The sequence below is a fragment of the Marmota monax genome, unplaced genomic scaffold (genome assembly GCF_021218885.2).
Source record: "Marmota monax isolate L192 unplaced genomic scaffold, Marmota_monax_Labrador192_F-V1.1 WCK01_AAM20220418_F8-fsc00054, whole genome shotgun sequence".
NCBI lineage: Eukaryota > Metazoa > Chordata > Mammalia > Rodentia > Sciuridae > Marmota > Marmota monax.
The window spans coordinates 1,199,827-1,223,191 of record NW_026692145.1 but is presented as its reverse complement, the minus strand read 5'-3'; the positions used below and the strand labels follow the sequence as shown (position 1 = coordinate 1,223,191).

At 38.7% G+C, this 23,365-nt stretch overlaps 1 protein-coding gene across 1 annotated transcript in view; it reads right to left on the bottom strand.

The window, feature by feature from the left end:
* Gpc3 (glypican 3) overlaps window positions 1–23,365 on the bottom strand; it is a 406,893-nt gene that overhangs the window by 366,199 nt on the left and 17,329 nt on the right. The window contains exon 2 of the mRNA XM_046469318.2: window positions 7,743–7,904. Coding sequence (XP_046325274.1) covers window positions 7,743–7,904 — 162 coding nt within the window. The remainder of the gene's footprint in view (window positions 1–7,742; window positions 7,905–23,365) is intronic.

Genomic DNA, 23,365 nt, shown 5'->3' with positions numbered 1-23,365 from the left:
GCATAAAGCTAAAGCACATGCCAAGCACACTAAGGCCCTCTGCTTCCCTCCCAGGTGTTTGGCCCTTTCAAGAGGGAAAGCTAAGTGAGAAGCAATAAGGCTAGCCAGGAAATCCAGAAAACTCATATTTAGTAGATACTTTATGGTTTGAATTTGAATTTCATTGATGAAAAGATATGTCCTGATTTACCTAATGTCCTCACCTGCCCTGTTCTTTGATCAAGAGCCATATCTGTCTGAATAGCTCATACATGCAATGTCTTCCAAAAATCTCTATCCTCTAGTTGGAATTAATTTCTTCCAATTCCACACTGTCATAGAGAAGTGGATCTCCTGTGAAGCTAATGAAACTTAAGCTACAGGGACCCACACCTGTAACCCTTCCAAGAAGCACCATTGGCATTTTGCATTTTTATTTCGTCTTTTTTCTTTAAAAGGGTCTCCAAATTGTATTAAGCTATGAGCTCTACAAATCCTGGATGCACCTCTAACCCCCAGGGAAAACTGCTATAAGGTTTTCTTATAGCATTTCTCTCAGGAAGCCTTGTATCCATGTTAGTCATGTATAAATGTATTGGTTTTGGGATTTTGAACTACTTGAAGACAGGCATGAGGTAGTTTTTATCTTTAAATTCCCCATAAGAACTGCCTTCAGACATGCTAGGTACTTGCTCCACAAATACAATAGACTTCCCTTGTAAGAGAGAAAGATAGAAGTATTGAAGAAATGACCCATGACCATGAAGCAAGATATCCAGAGGCTATATAAAACATGGAAATTAAGGGCACAGACTCTGGAGCTGTCCTACTTGGGTCCAATTCCTGTCTCTGCCATTTATGGCTATGCTATTTTAGACAAGTTAATTTCCCTAAGCCTGCAATTCCTCAACAGCAAAATGTGGCTAATAACAGTACCAACCTCAAGGGGTTGTTGTGAGGTTTAACTGAGATAATATAAGTAAAAACTCTTTAGAACAGAAAAGTTTTCATTTCTTTCTGATTTAGTACACATTCAGAAGAAAGGTTTCTGATCCTCACTCAAACTCTCAATGTTTTTTTTCCATGCCAGTCTGCCTACTCCCATCCAGACTCATTGAAGCCCAGCCCAAGAGACCCCAGAGCTTGCACTGATAATCACTGAACTCCATTGGTGAACTGGGAAGCCAAAGTGCTGACTAAAGGCGTGAAACCCTCTTGTGCCTTTGCTGGTAGTCTATGTGGGAGCTGATGGAGCCTGGAACTGAAATCAGAAGGCACTGGCATGTGATAAATGAGACAACTGAGACCAGACAGAGGTTTAAGAATACAGGCAAAAGATGTGAGGACATATGAAGATAAAAGCAAGACCTGGTAACTAACATAAAGGTGGGATGCGGAAATAGGAGGGGTACAGGTGCACAACTTGTCCCTTGGAAGCATCTCACAGTCAACAGAATGAAAGTTGTTTTTAATTTCTACATTACCACTTTCAGCTTAGAGTAAAATTGTTTCTACCTCCACTCTACTGACAGGAGAATTCAAATCTCTTGAACATATGTTTCATTACTCTCATATCAGGTACTGCAACTCAGTGAGACAGAAAAAGGAAGAAGAACATGTGTTTTCAGAAAGTAAATAAACCCCAGTGGGGTAAGGGTGCAGGTTATCTCTCTAGGCAAAATTGGTATTTTCTTGGAAGCTTATAGAGGGCAGGGACAACAGCTTTTAATTTGCTTTGTTGGGCCCTCTAGTGAGAAAGGTGGGCAGTAATGATGATAGCAAAGTGTGGAGTAAGTTCAGAGCTCTACTGAATCAAAGGCCATGGGCTGAGGTAAAATAGTTAATCTGTATAATCTTGTCACCTCACAGTTGGCCCCAAAATAGTCTCCACCCGCACACTGAGTCACTTTTCTAAGATCTTTTTATTAAACAGTTTTCAGCCCAATGACTAACTTTTCTAAATCAATAAGAGATCACAGGAAAGGTTTGCAACTCCCCCAGTCTCTGGCTTGGCTAAAGACTCAGAATTTTAAAGCCAAATTAAATCCAAAAGTTCTTAGTTCAAATCTGAAATGACTTTAAACACTCGATTTCCAGTTGTTTTTCCAATAGCACTAATAATTTTAAAAACTGCATTTTTAAAAAAAAACTTTTTAACTAAAATATCTCTTTGAGTTAGTACCATAAAAGTCCACTAATTAAAGCCAGCATTTTCTGGGCTCTGATGAGAAATTTACCCGTTTATAATGGGATTACTAGAGCTTTGCTGCACAGATGAGTGGATTGATTAATAATTTACATTTTTGAGGATATATAACCTCACTCATGGTCATGGTTTGTTCCTAGAATTCTTCTATTGGGTTAAATGTTATTTTATTTAACCCCAGAAAATGAATTAATTTCTGATTACACATCAATATAAGTATTCTCTTGTACATTATTTTCAATGAAGAAAGGGCTACGACAGAATGGCCTGAAGTTGGACTGGGGGACTCAGTAGGGTTCAGTTTGCACAAAGCATGGGCAGGAGAATTGTCAGGCTTGTCAGGAGAAAAAATTGAGAAATGGAGAAAAACTGCTCAGTATTCACTTAAAACCCCCACCATATTACAAAAAAAAAGTAAAATTAACAAATGATCGAATCACAAGACATGTTTATCAACGTTCAAGCAATTATTCAGTCACATATTAACTGAGAAAGAAAAAAAGCTCTCCTTGAATAACGTCCCCAAACAGTTATTTCAAGCAGAAATGACTGGAGAAATTGCTCTGAGTTGATGGAAAAGAGTGTTCGAACCAAGGTCAATTTTATTTGGGGGGGGGGTGGGAGAGACAGGAACCTGACAGAGAAGAATATGAGAATTGCTAAAAGCAGATGGAAACAGAAAGCAAAGACAAAAGCAACAGAAGCAGCAAGGAAACACAGCCCTCCTCCCCATTCAGAGGCGTCTTTCACCATCTCCTCCACAGCAAGCAGGTAGCAGAAGACAAGTCTTCCAACACTGGGTGCAGATCAACTGGATGTTCCTAGACTTACACCCACATTTTCATTCTCTCTGCCAGAAGAATGTGGACCAGAAAATGCAAGTAAAATATCGCCTGAACACAACACACCCTTCATGATGCAGCTGCTTGATTGTGTGTAAAATATACCAGATACAGGTCAGAAGAGAAGCTTCAGGAACCTGGCAGTATTGACATTTCAAATAGCACAGCTTTGCATTCAAGAGTGCATAAAATAAACCCCTTTTTCAAAAGGTCCTCTGCCTCAGGACTCGCTTACTTGTACACTGGTGATGTCTGTATATATCAACCAAATGTAGCCAAAGTTGTTGAAGTCCATCATGAACTTCAGCCTCATCTAGATTATGTCTGCACAAGAATGCACCATTTACTTGGCACCCAGTGCACATTAATGAGATATCTACATAATGCAAGTATATAGCACTTTAAGGGTTTCAAGACACTTCCACATATATTATTCTATGATATAAGCAGGACTGGAATTTGTACCCCATATTACAGATAAGAAAACCGAGGCTTGAATTTTTCTGACTCCAACTCCAGTGTTTTTTTCCACTGCTTTTTAGCACAAAAATTATTTTAGCTTTCTAAAATGAAAATATTAAAAAGACACTGAACATAATTTGATCTTTCTTTATTGGGTCACAGCCATAAATATGAACATCAGTTGTTGGACCTACTATTATATGGGAGATACTGAGGGGAAATAGCCCTCTAAAAATGCCCCAAATTGTCACATTGATGAGTTTTAATTCATTTTTCTGTCCTCCACTCTTATTGTCATTTGTTACTTCTTGCTACCCCTCAAAGTCTTCTACAACCCTTCTATTTAACTGTTTCTCCATGAATACTGTCCAAGCAAGAATACTATTTGAGAACTCTCAGATGGGTCCACTCTACAAACAGGAGCTCCATGACATTTTAGATGTGCAGAGATGTTCTCTATGTAACCACAGTTTTGCCTCTCTGTTTTTGTTAAGATTGGAATTGAACCCAGATGTGCTCTATCACTTGAGACAGGGTCTTGCTAAGTTATCCAGGCAGGCTGGCCTCCAATCTATGATCCTCCTGCCTCAGCCTCCCAAGTCACTGGGATTACATATGTGTGCTGCCATGATTGACTATTTTCTATCTCTGATAAAGGGGGTTCATATTGTGGGACAGGCAATTTCCAGTAACTTGCTGCCACTTAAAGGAAGATCAGAATCATCTAACACAGAGAAACCCCAAATATTTCCTGGTAGTATAAGGCTGAAAGTCATGATGAAATTCTACAAAAAGCACAGAACTCAAAGCATGAAGATACAAAATATGTAGAGGATATGATGAAAAATTCAGAATTCTATCCAATTTTTCTTCACAAAGACCACAAATCTTACCACTTCTTAATTTTATTTTACCTCAAGTACATTAAGAACAAGGAAAACTATGTCACATGAGGACTTAGAAGTTGTGACATCAATGAGTTTCCTCATCTATAAAATGGTGATAATTACAGTACAGACCTCATAGGGCTTCTGGGAAAATTAAATGAGATAATTATGTAAAAGTAAGCATCATACAGTAGGTACTTAATAAATCTTCACTAGTACTATTATCATCATAATTATTATAAGGTAGAGGAGAAGAAAAAGAAAAAAAGGAAAATCCACTTTTAGTGGAGGTTTTCAAAAAGAATTAATTAAGCAGAAACAAAAAACGATTGTGCTGCCCCATTTTACTCAGCACATCTAAGTAAATTAAATTTAGGAAACGAGGCAATGCAAAGATTGAAAATAAAGAACAACTTTTTTAATGCTTCAATCATTATCAAAACAACATTAGCATTAGAGCACTCCAACCACTGTAGCAAAAGGCCCCAGGCTCATTTATGAGGGCAAAGGCTTCCTGCAAACGAAGACATAAAAACTAAATCGAGGCAGTAAGGATTGCTCGTGGAACTGTGCGCATATTTGCAAAAAGCACTTGCTGCTTAAATACCCCCAATGTGGACTAGTGAAAGAATCCTAAAGAGATTGTGGATCTAGGCCAAGATCAAGATCAGCTTTCTTCAGCTTCATGTGGTGGAGAAAATAGCTCACAAAAGCTGCCACATCAAATTTTATATGAATGAAAAGGTGAGGTAATTCTCAATAATTTGGTCTACCAGAATCTGGGGAAGGAAATGTGAATTTTAGAGGAAGAAACAATTGTGCCCCTCAATTTCAATTCACTGGAATAAGTAGTTATAAGAAAAAAAAATAAGTGAATGTCCTGTTTTTTGTCACAATTAATAATGAATCATCTTATAATGGTCCCTGCTTTTAAGTCGTCTCCCTCCAAATGTTTGTTATGGAAAGAATTTGCAGACAATGTCTCTCCAAACATGGCAAAAATGCTTTCAGGTCTAGGGCTATAATTTATTTTTTGTTTCTTATGGGGCTTAGTTTCTAAGCAAGGTATGAAAATAAGAAAAGAAAATGAAACACAGGTTGGTTGAAGGCACTAACAAGAATGAGTTTAGATATCATTTAGCTGTCTCCATGTCCCTTTGGTAGGATTGTCCTTCTTCTTTTCCCCAGAATTCAGGAGAGAAAGTATATTTGTGTGTGTGTGTGTGTGTGTATTGTGTGTGTGTGTGTGTGTAGTGTGAGAGAGAGAGAGAGAAAGAGAGAGAGAGGACACTAGTGTTCAGCCTCCATGTTACAGCAGCCATATCTGGAATCTAATCCAATCAAAATATTCTCACAACTTATTTTCTCTCCTAGTCTCATTCTGTCCTAGCCCTAGAATACAAAATATGCAAAGCAAAGGACAGGACAGAGATATGATTGCTGACACCCAGAGCCCTCAGATGGACAGCTCCATTCTAGAATACCATCTCCCTCCAGCCAGACAATGGTTGTAAGGTAACATCTGGGGGCCTGATTATTCTAGGAATTAAACAAATCACTTAATACTTCATTCTAAAAGGGTGCCCCAATTCCCCAAAGTGTAAGATTCAGCTATCCACTTCAATCCAATTCTCATGTCACCCCACTTCTTATCACCCCACTTTTAGTCAGTAGATCAACCCCAAAACCAATCTAAGAAGTACATGAATGGTACATATATTTTTAAAATCAGCCTAAATTATTCATTCTATCGCCAAATTGTTAGTCTCAACAAACTCTTCACAAGAGTCTGACTGTATAAATAGGCTTATATATTGTACTTCACATAATCAACGTAACATTCCCTGAGGCTTTGACCCAAGAATCTGTTGTGAATGTATGCTTTATTGGGAAATTTGAATAATTTTCTTAACTAATATAAGAATTTCATTATAATCCACAAAATAAGCTATAATCAACCCACCTTACAATTCAAAGAGGTAAATTCTTATAAAGGTTCTGTAAATCTAAAGCTTTGCAATGTCAAGTAGTCAGAAGTGTTATTTTTCTATCTAAAACCCAATCCTCTCTTTGCAGGGCAAGAAAATGGTAACTGATTCTGTTTAAGGAAGGATACACGAAAGCCCCCATATTCATAACTAATTTCCCAAGTCACAAGAGGCAACCTAGTTAAAAACATGGATTCTATCTGGGCACGGTGGTGCATACCTGTAATCCCAGTGGCTCGGAGGCTGAGGCAGGAGGATCACATGTTCAAATCCAGCCTCAGCAAAAGTGAGGCCCTAAGCAACTCAGTGAGACCCTGTCTCTAAATAAAATACAAAACCAGGCTAGGAATGTGGCTCAGTGGTTGAGTGCCTCTGGGTTCAATCCCTGGTACGAAAAAGGAAGGAAGGAAGGAAGGAAGGAAGGGAGGGAGGGAGGGAGGGAGGGAGGGAGGGAGGGAGGAAGGAAGGAAGGAAGGAAGGAAGGAAGGAAGGAAGGAAGGAAGACATGTACTCTAAAAGCCAAAACACCTGGGTTCAAACTTTGCCTTCACCACTAATTAGTTGTGTGGTCTTGGGCAAGTTAATCATTCCAGGTCTTAGGTTTTCATCCATAAAATAGGAACAGTAATACTTCACCATATGTATATTGTGAGGATTAATGAATACATGGAAAGCATTTAAAACAGTACCTGTCACAGAGTGCTAGCTAAATACTTCTCGGTACCCTCACTACCACAACCCCACCATTATCATCATCATCCCTAGCTGGATCTGTAAATTGGGGGAGATCCTTTCCATGCTGTTATAAATAATGTAATCTGCTAACCATTCTGGCAATAGTACAATAGCTTCTTCACAGTCATAAATAGGCATGGCAAGAAGTGAGATTCACAAGAAGAGAGGGAATCATTCACACAAATGTAAAAATACCTGGCCACCAAGCCAGTTGATCTTAAATGGAAAGTGTCCTAGTGGTCAGAAAGAGTTCATGTGTGTTCCACAGGTATCTAACTCACTACTGCAAAAACAAATGAACTTGGAATTTAAGGAAACATTCTTTTTTAAACAGGATTTTACAGACTAGCTGACAGAATATATCAATTACTCTTTCTACAGAGATATACAACCTTTACAGACAGGTAAACAGAATGTCCTCAGGCAATGATTTTGTTTGACAATACCTACCTTTTCAAAGATCAAAATGAACCTTTTCTCAAAACTGTTTTTCCTTAACTAGAATCTCTCACTAGGAAGGTTTTTTTTAATCAAATATGAATGCTAGAATGGTAATTTATAAATTATATTTAGCATTTGAAAGCTTAGTACCCAAATAATGATATGATTGAGCAACACATCTAAAATGATCCCAAGAACCTACCTTGGAAAACCGCAGCGTTCTGAATAATTAAGAACTTGAGCTCCATACTTGCAGACTGAAGCAGTTGTTCCATGTTCAGTCGGGCTGTTAGTTGGTATTTTTCTTCCATCTTTCTTGAGCAGCATGTTGGGCCCTTGGGAAGACATACTTGCAAATCTGATCCTGAAACAAACAAGGTTTTCATGTTTCAGTAAGCAGAATATCTCTCTCTCTCTTTCTCTCTCTATCCCCTCCCCCCCTCCACATGCACATACAAATAGGATAAAACCATGAATTTCCTTTCAAATACAATAAAATCTGGGTTACTCAAAATTAGTGTTTTTTTTCCAATTAATTCCTGCTTTCCTCCAATTGTCTTTATAACTGATTCTTTTTGAATAACCATCAGAATTAATTGTCCAGGTTTGACTCATAAATTCTGCATAAACTAATTTATAGCACCAAATACACATCATTGAATACCGATACTTAATTTTTCTGTTAAAAGATCAGTTTTCACTCAGATAATTTATTTTTTATGACTATAATTTATGAATGAGAACACAATCAAAAAAACAACCTTTAAAAATTCCAGTTATGATTTCCAAATGAAATGAATGTCTAGCCAACCCAATGTTGCTTTTCAGGATAAATAATAAAAACATATTAAACCTATGTTGTTTTTTGTTGTTATTGGGTTTTGTTTGTTTTTGTCCTATGGATTAAACCTTGGGGTGCTTTACCAGTGAGTTATATCCCCAACCGTTTTATTTTTTTATTTTGAGCCAGAGTCTCGCTAAGTTGCTTAGGGCCTCACTAAGTTGCTGAGGCTGGCTCAAACTTGCGATCCTCCTTCCTCAGCCTCCTGAGTCACTGGGATTACAGGCGTGCACCACCATATCCAGTGAAACCACTGTTGTTTGTTGTTTTAACTAAAGGTCTGGAGCAAGATGCAAGTCATTCAACAAATATTTCTTGGGTTCCTACTATATACCAATCAAGATGAGTACAACAGTATGCAAAGCAAAGTCCCTGCTCTCATGGACTTTATATTCCCCAAGACAACAAACAAATGAACTAATAAATGAAAACATAAAAATAATGGCAAGTGGGAGCTGGGGTTGTGGCTCAGTGGTAGAGCACTTGCCTAGCATGTGTGAGGCACTGGGTTTGATCCTCAGCACCACATAAAAATAAACAAATAAAATAAATGTCCATTGACAACCAAAATATATTTTAAAAAATAATGGCAAATGATGATAAGTACGATAGAGAAAATAAATCAAAGTAAGAAAGGGAAAACAAACTATGGTATATCCAATCAATAAAATTTGATTTTAGCCAAAAAAGAAATGAAGTACTGATACCTGCTACCACAGAGATGAATCTGAAAAACATTATGATAAGGAAAATAATCCAGATAAAAGTGCATACTCTCCCTTCAGTAAGCATTTATTGAGCTCCTTCTGTGGTGGCCATGGAAATGTGCATTTCAGCTCTCCTGCCATGGGAAGTAATTGACTAGTAACCCCAGTTGCTGCCATCTGATTTCACCACCATGTTGTGCACAGGCGACAAACCCTAGGAGCTACTCTCAACCAATGACTGAGCATGGCAAAGATACTGAGTCCTATGAGACATGTGACTTTGTTCACATGGGATTTTGGTTTGTGGACTCCCCATTGATCTTGCCAAAAATGAGATATCATTAGACCATGGAAACATGAAGATTTAAACACATATATTAAATTATGTAGAGACATTAATGAACAAGAGCCAAATGCCGCAGTCTGGCTGGGCACAATCAGGAGCCACTTGTCAAAAGAAACTAACTTTATTTTTAGAACCACACACGCCAAACAAAACAGCCTCTCAGGAAAAATCCTCAGAGCCTCAACTGCCACCACTGGCTTTCCACATGCCTCTCTCTCCCACACAAGCTTCTCCCCACCTCCCACAATCCTCCTGCTCTTGAGGCCGATTGGCTGGGTCACATGGGCGGAGCCAAAAAAGTCCCCCAATGAGCAGCTCCGTGGTCTGAAAGGGCAGGGAAACAGCCCAATGAGCATCACCGCAGAGGAGCCAATCAACTAGATGTTGCTGGGGCCGCTGTGAGCCAATCATCAGCCGGCAGCTGGAAGTTTGCTGGGGCCCCTTCGGCTGTGGCTCTCAACATCTCCCCCTCTCTGTTTAAACAACAAGCATGTGGCTTAGGGACTGTGCCTGCCTTAGGTTGTCCAATAGTACATATTGTCCTTAGGTTGGTACCATTGCAATTGGATCTTACCCGTCACTGACTACCGGTCCAGTATACAGCCACACCTGTGGAGAGGTCTTTGTACCAGCGGGGGGGTGAGGTTCTTTGCCTCACCTCTGTTGGCCCCCAAATTTTAGCTGGACGATCATGACAAGCAGAAGGGAGGAAGATACACCAAGCCAATTGACGGCTCCTTTTGGAAAAATTGTACCACCAATGACATCATCAGCAAAAATACCCCAACACTACCACAAGTCGCTGCACCAACAGATAGTTCACAATGCATACAGGTGAGCTCACAATGTGTCCAGGCAAGTTCTGCAAGCAGTTCAGTGATGGCTATTGTAGAAGCTGTAGATTGGTTTTATCTTTGACTTCACCAGCACTGGGATGAAGATAGGAATTCTGGCAATAATGGCTAAAGAAAAAATTATGTAACATTACAGAAGGCACTAAAAGAAAACAATTTTCTTAACAATTTACATTGTCTTCACCGGCACTGGGAGTTTGCTGGGGCCCCTTCGGCTGTGGCTCTCAACATTTCTTAAAACTGCATCTTAGTTTAAGGTTCTTCCTTCTTAATTTTCCTTTCTTTCCTTTCTCTTTCTAGCCTCCTTCAGCATCCCCCTCCATTTTCTTCCATAAGTGCTTTCCCAAGAAATCTATCTGTTCCGTATCTAATCCAATTGGCATCTCCTTCTCAGAGGGCCCTGTGTGACATAGCGTATATGTGCCAGACACTGTGCAACATGCTGGAAGTGCATCTTTGAAAAGAGAGACTTGCTATTATACTCCTATTTGGATAGAAGCTCACTGTCTAAAGGGACTAACAGAGATAAATACCTAGTCATAGTAAATGAGTGCAATAAAACAGCATAGCTAGGTAGGATGATAAAATGTGTATATGGAACATAACTTCCCCAAAGTCCCATAAGGTTCTCAGCAAAGTAAGGTTCAATAAATCTTACTGAAGTGAGACTAGAAAGCATATTCAAACATTTTAGACAGGTTTTCAAAAAATGGGGTTTTTAAGAAAGGGGGGGAGGCTATTTAGCTCTAAGTTAGCAGAAAATTTTCTTATTATTACAACATCTTATTTCCCTAGGAATTTCAGTTGATCACATCCTTAATGTATGTGTCTAAGTTTTTCTTAATTTAAGAATGAAATTCATTAACTTTTGCCTCACATGATGTCAGTGTTGGAATCCAGGGTATTGACTCCAAGCTCTCCATGTCCCCCTTCCTCATGGGAGCTATTGACAAAAGTAGTAAAGGAGAGCACAGATAATACATATTGCCAAACCTAATCCAGCCCTGCAATTTATAGTACTAGATGGAAAGGTGATATTTAATGTCAAAATACAATTTGGGGTCTGGAGACATAGAGTTCAGATTTATCTCCTATAAATGTCAAACTCATATACAAGCCTTAAACCGATTTTAAATATGGTCTAAGCTTAAAGGCTTTATGATTATCTTCAGAAAAAAGGGAGAAAACACAAAGCTGGTTCTAGCACACTGTGTTCTTTCTACAAGAAGTTAGAAAATGGAATGCTATTCTGGCAGTAGAAACTGATGCAGTTTACTGGACCAAGAAGGGAAAGTGTCCCCTAGGGGAAGAGTGACTAATCTAAATTCAAACAAGGTTACTTGGGACACACACCATAGGTGTGAGAAACCCTATATAGCAGATAGTTTCTATATACCAAGTTCTTGTCCATTTAGCAAGATTTTTTCTACTTTCATGATAAATTCAATGCCTAAGTGGTGTAGTTTAAAAGCTCTATATTTACTTAAGTTCATAAATTCATAAATTAGATGTAAAACCCATTGTGTCTTTGAATTTGCACTGGTGGTGACTTCCAGTTTTGAAGAATGCTTGAGTTTATCTGGCACGGTGGTTGGCTGCTAGTACTGTTGCTAGTCCACCAGTTCTACCTAGTAGAAGTTATAAAATAACAGGGCTCAAATCTTTTCTCTGTGAAGTGCTATGGGCTGATAAGATCTTATAAGGTGACAAATTGTTCAGTGGACCTACAGAAGCCCAGGAATGACTCAGAATTTCCAAGACACCATTTGGGTTTGCCTGTGATATGATAACTCAATAAGTTACTCAGAGCTTACACAGAATGTCCCTGTACTAAATTCACCATTTTATCAACTCCTACCACCTTGACAAATTGGTTAGCCAAACATCTTCAAAGGAATAAAGTCTCAAATGAGAACTTTTCAGAAAATATGTCCAATGAAGAAAAGGATATGTTATATCTAACTATAAGTGCATATAGAGCATTATTTTTCCTTCTTCTCAGTTATCACTTCCTGATTAATCAATAAAGCAGTGCAATTGATCTAGGGGCTAAGAGTTAGCTATAGACTTAAGGAAACAGAACATCCATAAACTTGCTAATTCACAATAAATTACAGGGAAAGAATAGAGGCATTTTGAACTATACAGAGAGAACTGAAGGGAGGGGAGGGAATATGGGGGTAGGATAGTACAATGTTTTGGTCATTATGACCCTATGTGCATATATGATTACACAACTGTTGTAACTCTACATCATGTACAACCAGAAGAATGAGAAGTTATACTCCATGTATGTATGATGTGTCAAAATGCATTCTACTTTCATGTATAACTAATTAGAATAAATTTTAAATTACATTTTAAAAAATCTATAAACTGACAAGAACTCAGAATTTCCAAACCAGGAAGGAGAAAAATACATACCAAAAGGAAAAGCATTCATTTTCAGGAAATTAGATATAAGTCACAGTTCAGCATAAAATATCCTCCCCACAGGACAGCATAGGAGAACTAGACTTGCCTAAATGAAGTGATAATAGAGAAATATAACCATTTCAATGCCATGACCATTCATTCGAATGAAGAAACAGAAGTGAAAGTAATAAAGAAGGAATTTAGAGAGAATCCTCATCAACTAAACAAAAAATTACCAGGGGAACTAATTCCCAAAATGGGAGGAATAAAAACTAAAACCAAGGGCAAATGACTAAGGGGGTTCACTGAGAACTATTACATACTTGTATGAATACAAGCAAAAAGGTCAATTTAAGAAATAGCTTGAAACCAACAAAGGACATAGTAAATAGGAAAGCTTTAAGTATATGAGGGACAAAAGATTGAGATAGAGAAAAACTAATAGTGCACCACACTTGTCAAAGGGGAGCTCACTTTTTGTTTTGTTTTGTTTTGTTTTGTTTTGCTTTGCTTTGTTTTGATCTGTTTTGTAAAAATGGAATTCAGGCGGGAAATGGGACTAGACAAGCAATATAGCCTGGAATGAAGATAAGAAGAAGACTTAGCAATTGACTATTCAAATGAACCAGAAAGGTTCAGCTTTTTAGGGCTTAATAACTTGCATTCCCAGATGCTAAAAAAAATTAACTGAAGTCATTATGGGGCTGCTAGTTCCCATTTATTTTGAAGGATTAAAAAGCACCTTCATACTATAATCTCCTCTCCTAGATTGTAAATTCCTGAAGAGCAGAGAATGACTCCCATCTCCTTTGGGATGCCCCAGCGATTCCATTCAGCCCTATGCACACACTGTTGAATTAATGAGGGCTGTTGAGTGAGAACACTAGCAAGAACTTTGCGTCTGTCTGTATCTAAAAAAGGGAATGCAGACAGATAACCCTGAAAACTTTTCATCTTAACTTTAAATTTGATCTTGGGAAAATACCATAAAAATCAATTTCTGAACATCTTGAAGAGACACAAATAGATGTTTCACTTGAAGGAACTATGAAGTAATGTATTTATAATTATTTTGAGATGATGTCTTGCTTGCACATTGGATCTAGTACTGGGACATACAACTGAAAAAGATATTGAGATAATGGAAGCTTTTTCTCTCTGAGATTATTACCATGCATACCCAAACTAGGCACCCTTAACCACAGCCTCCCTTCCCAGAGGCTAACCACAGATAATCCAAAGAAGGCTCCCATTAGTTACATACTCTTTTTTTTTTTTTAGAGAGAGAGAGAGAGAATTTTTTAATATTTATTTTTTAGTTTTCGGCAGACACAACATCTTTGTTTGTATGTGGTGCTGAGGATCGAACCTGGGCCGCACGCATGCCAGGCGAGCGCACTACTGCTTGAGCCACATCCCCAGCCCCCTAGTTACATACTCTTAAGCCAGGGTATTGCTTCAGGCTTGGCTACCTGTGGCCCGACTGTCTTTTATTTATTTATTTTTTCCAGTACTGAGGATTGAACCCAATTGGGCTCTACCACTGAGCTACATCCCAGCCCTTTTATTTATTTATTTATTTTGAGACAGGGTCTTGCTAAGTCAACCAGACTAGCCTCAAACTTGCTATCCTCTTGCCTATGTATCCCATGTAGCTTTCTTGACCCTCATCACAGACTCCTTCCTTTGGGCCCAACTTTTGTTCTTTGATTGGATCTATTTAAAAACCCGATATCTTGGACTGCCCCTGATAACCATTGAGCCCCCTCTGCCAGGGCTGAGATTTTAGTTCTAGGCTCAACACACTTGGGAGACTCTATTCCAGGCCTGAACCCTCTCCATAATAAGAAGAAAGTCAACAATGCACATCAGACTGTTTAAATGTGTCAGTTCTCTTGGATTTTATTCCAAGTCAGTAAGTATTAATGGCCTAGAAGTCAGCAGCATCATGGACACTAGTGATTAGGAAACAGCAAAAGTCAGTCATGTTAACTTGCTTAGTCCTTACATCACTATATGATGTGCAAACGTAGGTAGGTTACTTAAACTCTGCATGCCTTTTTGCCCTTAGTTATAAAATGAGATTATCAATAGTACTTACTTGATAGAATTATTGCAAGGATTAAGTGAGATTATGCCTGTAAAGCTCTTAGTCTTCTTCGTACAAAGTAACTATTCAATATGTGTTAATTAAAATTAAACAAACAAAAATAAATCCATGTGGAGAGACCAGATTTTCACACCCCAAAATAGCTAGAGAACAAGTAAAGTTGGTATATGGTTATGTGACAAAATATGCAGTATATTTTCCAAGGTGATGGAAATATTCTATATTAGAGTAGTGGTTACATGAATATACACAGTTGTCAAAACTTATCACTTCAAATGGGTGCGTTTTATTCTTCACAAATCATATCTCAATAAAGTTGATTTTTAAAATATGCTTGTATGACTATGTCAAACGAACTCTAATAATGTATATAACTATAATGCACTAATAAAAATTTAAAAAAAAGTAAATTTTAAAATATGCAATATAGACAACATTTGCTAAAAAGAGGAATGCTTGTCAGAGGCTCTGGGATTCAAAGGAGACTTCCAGGAAGACCTGGGGTTTGACCTACACAATAAAGATAGGAAGAATTTGGAGAAGTCAATGGGTGAAATGTGTTTGGCACCCATGGAGTATCAGGGCAAGGTAACCTGCCTGAAGAAAGGCTGTAATCCAGGGTACAGTAAGACAGGCCAAATCTGAAGAGACTTGAATACAGGCAGAGACCTGTGGGCTCGACCTCAGAGACAATAATGGACCACTGGAGGATCCCAAGTGGAGACATAATATGATGAAGAGTAGTGTTTAGGAAGATTAGTCATATGACCTGAAATTTGGAAATGGACTAAATAACTCCTCAAGGTCACTTCAAATACTCCAATTATCTAATTACCTTTATTATGTTCTATATGTTGGTTATTTTACTCGACTGCCATTTTAACTAATGACAATAAATTGTCAAACATCACATTAAAAAGCACATTAAAGAACAGAAGAAATATTAATGTAGACCTTAATCCTTATACTCTTCTAAGAGTGGATAAAGCATATTCAAACAGCAACAGAATAGAATAAATTGTCAGGGCTCTGTAACAATGAAAATTGAAATCTTTTCCTGTGTGTGTGTGTGTGTGTGTGTGTGTATGATGATTTGACACATTTCATTGTCAAGGTCTGTTTTATGAACAGCAGTTTTTTTTTTTTTTTGCTAACAAAAATTCACTGTGCTGAAAATAATAATTTAATATTATCATTAAAGTAATATTAAACAAAGGAATTAATGATACCCAAAACTAGTTGTTCATGACTTGTAGGAAAAATAATACAAGCCTATTAAAATTATCCAAAGGATTAAGAGCAGGTTGCTCTACTAATGAACCAAAAAAAAAAAAATCAGGTATTTTTAAAGTTTTTTTTTCATGAAGGACAAGTCAATTTGCCATCCAAAAATATTAACTAATTTCCTTAGCATATAATAGTGACTTGCTATTAGAACAGCACCTTTTCCCCTAATTAATCATTATCTAAATCAAATCTTACACGCTCATTAATTTCTCACTAATCAAGATAGGAATACAGATGAAAGAAATGGCTGCATTTGAAACTGGTGGGGAAATTGATGATTGCTATGGAAGAAATCATCTTAGGGAACCCAGATGAAGGTTACTATTCTGTTATTTAGCCTGAAAGAACATGACCTTGCAGAGGGCACACCTGGGTATCAGGAGCTGAGACTTTTAATCAAAGACCATGCCTGGGGCCACAGTATAGACTCAGCTTCTGTAAAAGGCAGGCCAAAATGTCGCTACTACACTGGATAGAGTACTGGGAGTTTAAAGCAACCCTGGAGATAAGCCATTCTCTAAGCTTGAGAATTAAAGAATGAATTACCTTTATCTCTACTGCCAACTGTCAATTAACAGCCTATCATTCTGTGCCCAGTAAAGGTTGAATCCCCAGATCACTACACTCTCCCACAAAGAGATTCTTTCTAGACCACATTCCCAACTAGCAGTCAACACGTGCTCTAGGAATACAAATTCACTGATTTATATTCAACCTGCCAAAGTGGTGAACAATTCATTCACCCAACATTTACCAAATGCCTACTTTGTGCCAGATAATATGCCCGATAATATGCCCAGCCTCAGGAATACAATAATGAACAAGTACTGTGTGCAATGGTGCACACCTGTACTCCCAGCAACTTGGGAGGGTGAGGGTAGGGGTAGGATTCCAAAATAAGACAGACTAGGGTGTAAGCCTTGATCACAAGTTCAGGGCCAGCCTAGATAACTTGGTGAGGCCCTAAACAAGTTAGGGAGATCTTGTCTCAAATTAAAAAAACAAAAAGGGCTGGGGATGTGGCTCAGTGGTAAAGCATCCCTTGGTTCAATCCCCAGTACCTAATAATAATAATAATAATAATAATAATAATAATAATAAAAACAAGACAGTCTTTGCCCTGGAGTTCTCAGATATGTCTAGGAAAAGGACTCTCAAACTAGAAACATCTAAGTTATTTGGATATCTTACTCACCTTCATCTGGTATAGCTCAATGTCACCAAATCCCACAGATTCTGTTTTTTGAATATTTCTCATCATCCTCCTCTTTCCAAGACTGCCTCATCAACCTTACCTCCTATTGCTTAGATGATGACAACAGCTTCCAGACTGACCTTCCTGCCTCTATACCCTTCTTCACCCAAACTCCAGACAGATATTTCTAAAGTACATTTCTTGATTGAATCACTCCACTACTTTAGAAACCTCCAAGAAGATGGAGCAATGGCCCAGGGGTGTGAAAGTGGGTGGCATGTTCAGGCACTGCTGGGAAACCTGGCAAGACTAGAAGGAAAAGTAAAGTGGTAAAGACTGGCAGGGGCCAGATGATGAAGAGCTATGTGAGCCCTGCTCCAAAACGACTCCTAGTTATCTTTCGATTCAATTGCAACCAATGGGAGTGGAAAGGGAACATTTTAATTCCCATGACACTCTCCATTCTTTATAAAGACACTTCTTATACTCTCTAAATTGATTCACAGTTATATTTACATGTGTTATCTCCATTAGATTTAAATTCCTTGAAGGAAAGACCCTAGACTGACTCATCTTTGAATCTCAAGGGGCCCGCTGTGGTTTGGACTGGATGCCTCCCCTTTACTTGGAGATAATGCCAGAATTTCAAGAGACCTCAGTTTGAAAGGAACAATGTCAGACTAACTGATATTACTAAAGTAGAAGGATTCACACATACACACACATCCTTGGTTATTTGGATGCAAGGAGACCCCTAGTAAAATGATGATTGGATTGGAGAATAATGCCAGCCACTGTGAAGTAGGGATACATAATATTTTAGTTAGAATTCTGCCAAAGGGACCAAGCTAAAGCAATATTCTTGTCTCCCCTAGTCACTTCTTCACTAATTACTATTCTACTCAGATAAGTCAGCTGCGATACTGTCTTTCAGGAGGTGTATAATTTTTATATTTCAGATTCAATCTTCAAATATGCAGACCTAAGACACAGCTGAAAATTTAAGACTAGAAGCCCAATCTAAGTGCTAGGCCCCTGACCACGGGAATGACATCACATGGAAGGGAGCCCTCTTCCCTACCAAGGCTAAAGTGTTACTATACGCTCTGCTACCAAATCAGCTGTGTGACTTAACTGAGTACCTTGCAAAATCTGGGCTTGTTTTCCTCAAAGGGATTAGGCTCAGGAGTTGAAACTTTCCAAGTGTAGACAAATCAATGTTAGATAAGCCCTTTCCAGACTGGGCATTGGGAATAGAAACAGAAGACTAGCATTTGTCTTATTAGAAAGGCTTTGTTAAAAGCATTTGAACTTGCATGGATGTGTATATGGGGCCAACATCTCATGCTTTAGAGTGCTGCATCATATGTAACAACTGCATACCCTTCTATATGTCCCTGTACCTCCAGAGGTCAACTAATGGCAATCCACTTCCTGATAAGATGGTATGCAGTGGCAAAAGGTAGGATTCCAAAATAAGACAAATAGGGGTATAAACCATGAGCCACTGGCCACTTAATAGCCTCATAATCTTCAGCAAATTACTGAATATTGAGTCTCAGCTTCCTTATCTGTACAATGGGGATAACAGCATCTACCTCTCAAAGTGCCTGTGAAGATTAAATTAAACTCTTATCTCATGTTTCCAAACACATGCCTCCCTTTCCCACTTTCCCTATTAAAACCTCATCCATAAAGTCTTTCCCAAGTCTCTTTCATAATGTTTTCTTCTTCCCTCCACTCCAAATAAACCCTATGAGCTATCATCTCTCAGAATTTTCAGCACGCTTTTACCCAACACTGTGTTTTGCAATCTAGGCTTTGTAGTCATTGGAATATTTATCCCTATTATTAAGTTGTAAGTTTCTCTGAACTAGAATTATATCTTGACAATTTCTGTATTTCCTGATATGGCATAGATCCTGGTATATAGTATACTCAATATGCTTGTTGAATTAATGAACAAATAGTCAAAAGTGAGAGCCTACTCTTTATACATAACAAGCTCCGTGTGTCTTGAAACATTCAAGCATAATTTAGTAGCCATATGGGAGACCACAGAAGGGACTCCTTGCACCAGGTTGGAGATGATCCTCCTGGCCTTTGAGGTGCTTTTTTCTCTGTGTTGCCTTGAAGTCTATAGCCAAACTCACTAATCACTTTACACATTAAGGTTGTCACTGGTATATTCTTGGTAATGCATCAGAACAGAGACTGCTCCATAGCCATCAATGTTAGAACTGGTTCTTTAGTCATGAATAACTATGACAGCATTTCCTCAGAAAATATCTCATCTGTGACAACTATATATTTACCACTTTGAATACAGTTATACCTAACAGTAAACCTGAACCTTAAAAGGCAGTCTTGCTTCACAGATGTTTCTGGCCTCCGAAATTCCCTATTGCTGAGATTTCTGCAAAATCACAAAGACTAGGTGAAAAGCACACCATCACCATGAACCTATATATCCTGTGAAAAGGCTTTTCAGGTGGGGAATAAGCAGTAATTGCCTTCCCATGACTAAAGTGTTTAGAAAAATATATATTTTTTAAGGAAAAATATCCAAAAAGTCATGAGGTAAGACATAAACCTATGCTAAATAACGTTTCAGAACTCTTCGTCTGATCCAAAGTGACTTGGGTAAGTCATTTGTTACTCCCCACGTCCTCAGTTTAATCATTTGAAAAATGGGCTAATAGCAGTTGCCATTCACATCTTTTTATGGAAGCATACTGACATTTTACAAGCAACTTAAAGCATCTCTTGAACAACTTCCAGTTAGAGAGCTCTGGTAAACTGATATAATTCTAGACGTCCCAGAAAGTTCTCTTCTATAGTAGGGTTGATGAATGGTATCTCCCAAAAAGATATCTATATTCTAACTCTTGAAATTTGCAAATGTGACCTTATTTGGAAAGGGGTCTTTGCAGATGTAATTAAGAATCTGGAGATGAGGTCTTCCTGGATTATCTAGGTGGATCCTAAACCAATGACAAATGTCCTTATGAGACACATTGAGGAGAGATGAGAAAAACAGAAGGCTATGTGAAGATGGAGGCAGATTGGAATAATAAAACCACACACATGAGCCACCAGAAACTGGAAGAAGCAAGGAAGGATTCTCTCCCTGAGCTTTTGGAAAGAATGCAACCCTGCTGACACCTTATTTTGGACTTCCGGCCTCCAGAACAGTAAGAGAACAAATTTCAATTGTTTTAAGCCATCAAATTTGAGAAAATTTGTTAATGGCCGCCCTAGGAGATGTTCTCTTCCCATCTACACCACCTAAAAGTATCTGTTTGGTATTGTATAAATGTTCCATCATGGGTGAGTTACTACTTAAGTTAAACCATTCCATTAGGTGTTGTCTCAAAGTGCAAGACTCCTTCAGTAATGCCCTCATACCTAAAGGCTAAAGGGTTTACATAGGATCTTGCTCCAGCAAAGGAAAGGAGATAGGGGCAGGAAGGGGAGAGATGAGGTGGGAGCCCAAAACACTTGGACAGGGAGCGGGGGTATGTGTCTAAAAGGATGGAAAGATCAAGAAAAAATATGAATTGAAACCAAAAATAAATTCTATTTAGGGTAATCTCTGAGAAACAAATATTGACAGAGCCCAAATGTCACCTTAACAGCAATAGCCCCGAATTAGAAGGAGTAAGAGACCTTACAGAAGCAAAATAATAATAATACTGCCTCAGTCACTGGCCCATATTCCAGAAAGTCCGTTAGGAGGGTGTTTAAGATCCATCCAAATGCTTCATTTTCACTGCTCAGAGGCATTTGTTTCCTTATGCTTAACAAATTAGGCATATTTTGGATACATGAAAAAATTGCCACAAGCTATTAGCAATTAAATAATCACAAAGGGAGCCAGGCAATAATGAAAGATGCCTATCAGCCTGGGCCTCCAGCCCAACTCTGGATTTTGGTTTCTCTTCACATTACCCCTGTCCGAGTCCTCAGCATTTCTGGAGACGCCGTTTAACCAGCTTCCAGGCAAATCTTTCCGATGCCCAATTGCTCTTCCTGTTAAGATGCTTCTCCCAGCTCTAATGGCTAACCTAAATTTCAGTTTCAAGCCATTGCACCTTGTAATTACATTCTCAGCCACTGTAAATAATCTGTGCCCTCTATTATATCTTTCCTCTTTTCCTATGATAGGAACCTGTGGAAAAGGGAGTCAGCTCCCTTGTTAGTACAACATACACACTGCACCTGAGCAAAATGCAACCAAAAGAAAATCAAACACTCACTCTTGATCCCTGAGTGAGAAGCATCGTTATTGATCTTTTCCTTTTTCCCATCCTTCAGCTTATCTCAATGTCTACACTGACGTGCTCTAGTGCTGTGGCATTTATGCCATCTTGGGGAATCGCTGTGTAAATGCTCCAGTAATTTTATACATCTTCAGCATCCTGTTGTGTTAGAGCCTGAGTATCTGAAGGACTGGGAAGGACAGATTTTCCTCCTCCACCTCCTCCTCCCACCCTCATGTAATATGAATCAAAATCCTCACTAATTGGCCCTCCTTCTGCATGCTACTGAAGTCTAGACTTGGTGGCAACCCCTTTCTGTGGAAAAGATTTTATGGAGGAGAAAGTGCACGGAAAGGGAGTTGACAAGCAAAACATTTCAGCCCAACTAAAGAAAGTGGGAGACACGGGGGGTTTTGGTTAGCTGAGGTTGGAAGTGAAAGGATACTGTTTCAAACACACACAGGTTGGTGAGTTCATTTTTCCCTGAACCAAATGTTCCCTAAAACTGAGTAAAATCTAAGTTCATAATGCAACATATAAGAGACTTTTCAATGGTGCTCAGTGGTGATTGTTTTTCCTCCTTGCTTTCTTCAGGAGCTATGAAAAACAAAAATAAATTACCCAAACAGGTAATTTGGAGATTTTTCTCTTCCATTCCCATGATCTTACTGAAAAACTGCTAACAGTAACTTCATTCTCTCATCAAGCTGTGGGCGAGTCAAACACACAGCTCTCTAGAATCCGGTGTGGGCACCCAGAGGCACAGCCAAGGGGGCTCCTTATCAAGCTGAACCAAACAAGCCTGAATCCAGGGTCTCCCTATGGACTGTTACTCTTATATGACTTACCTTCAGCTTTTGGGACACAGGAGTTTGGTTCAGGAATGTCTGTACTTACGTTTTACTTTTTAAAAAAGGCGGGAGGGGGGAGAATTGAAATAAAGGAGAAAATGGCAATGCAATAGGTTACAGTGGACTGAGGCAGTGATGGGAACATGGTTCCAACTGAGACAGTTCAAGTCAAAGGAGGACCTTCACTAAACAGGAAAAGAAATGTCTGTGGCACCAGGCTGCTGAGCTATATTCAGGATGCAGCATTCCCATAGGAAGGTTCCAGCTACTGGCCTTCCCATGCACACCCCTCCTTCCCCTCAACAGATACACAAAATCTCCATGCATGGTCTTCATCTTTATATACTTTCTACATCTACTTCCCCACCAAGACTAGGAAGATCGGAGCATTTGATTTTGAATCTCTAGCATCTCACACACAGTGGATTCTTAAAACTGGTTTCAGAAGTAATTTCTAGAAATGCTGAGCCCATCATAAACATAATGGTGAGGATAGCTCTGGAACCAGACTAACTGGGCTTAATTCATTTCATAGTTGTTTGACCTACAACAGGTGACTAACCCTCTCTAAGCCTCAGTTTCCTCATCTGTAAAATGGGGGAAATAATATTACCACCTGGTAGTGCTGTTGTGAGGATTAAGTGGGATGTTGCCCATAAAAGGCTTAGCACAGTGCCTGGCTCAATAAATGTTAACGATTATTAGCACCACCCCCACCACAGGTGCTTAATAAAAACTTGCTGGATTGAAGTCACACCAGTTGGAATGACTAGCAGATGTGAAGCCGATCTGAGCTTTCTTTCTTTTCTTTCTTTTTTTTTTTAAGTTTTTCCCACCTCAATCTGCACCAGATGACCTCTCTTTCTTTTTTTTTCTTTTTTAGAAAAAGGATAGAATAGGGGATACTTATGCTGCACTTTTGCTAATATTCAGTTTTTTATTCAGGGTAGAAAACCA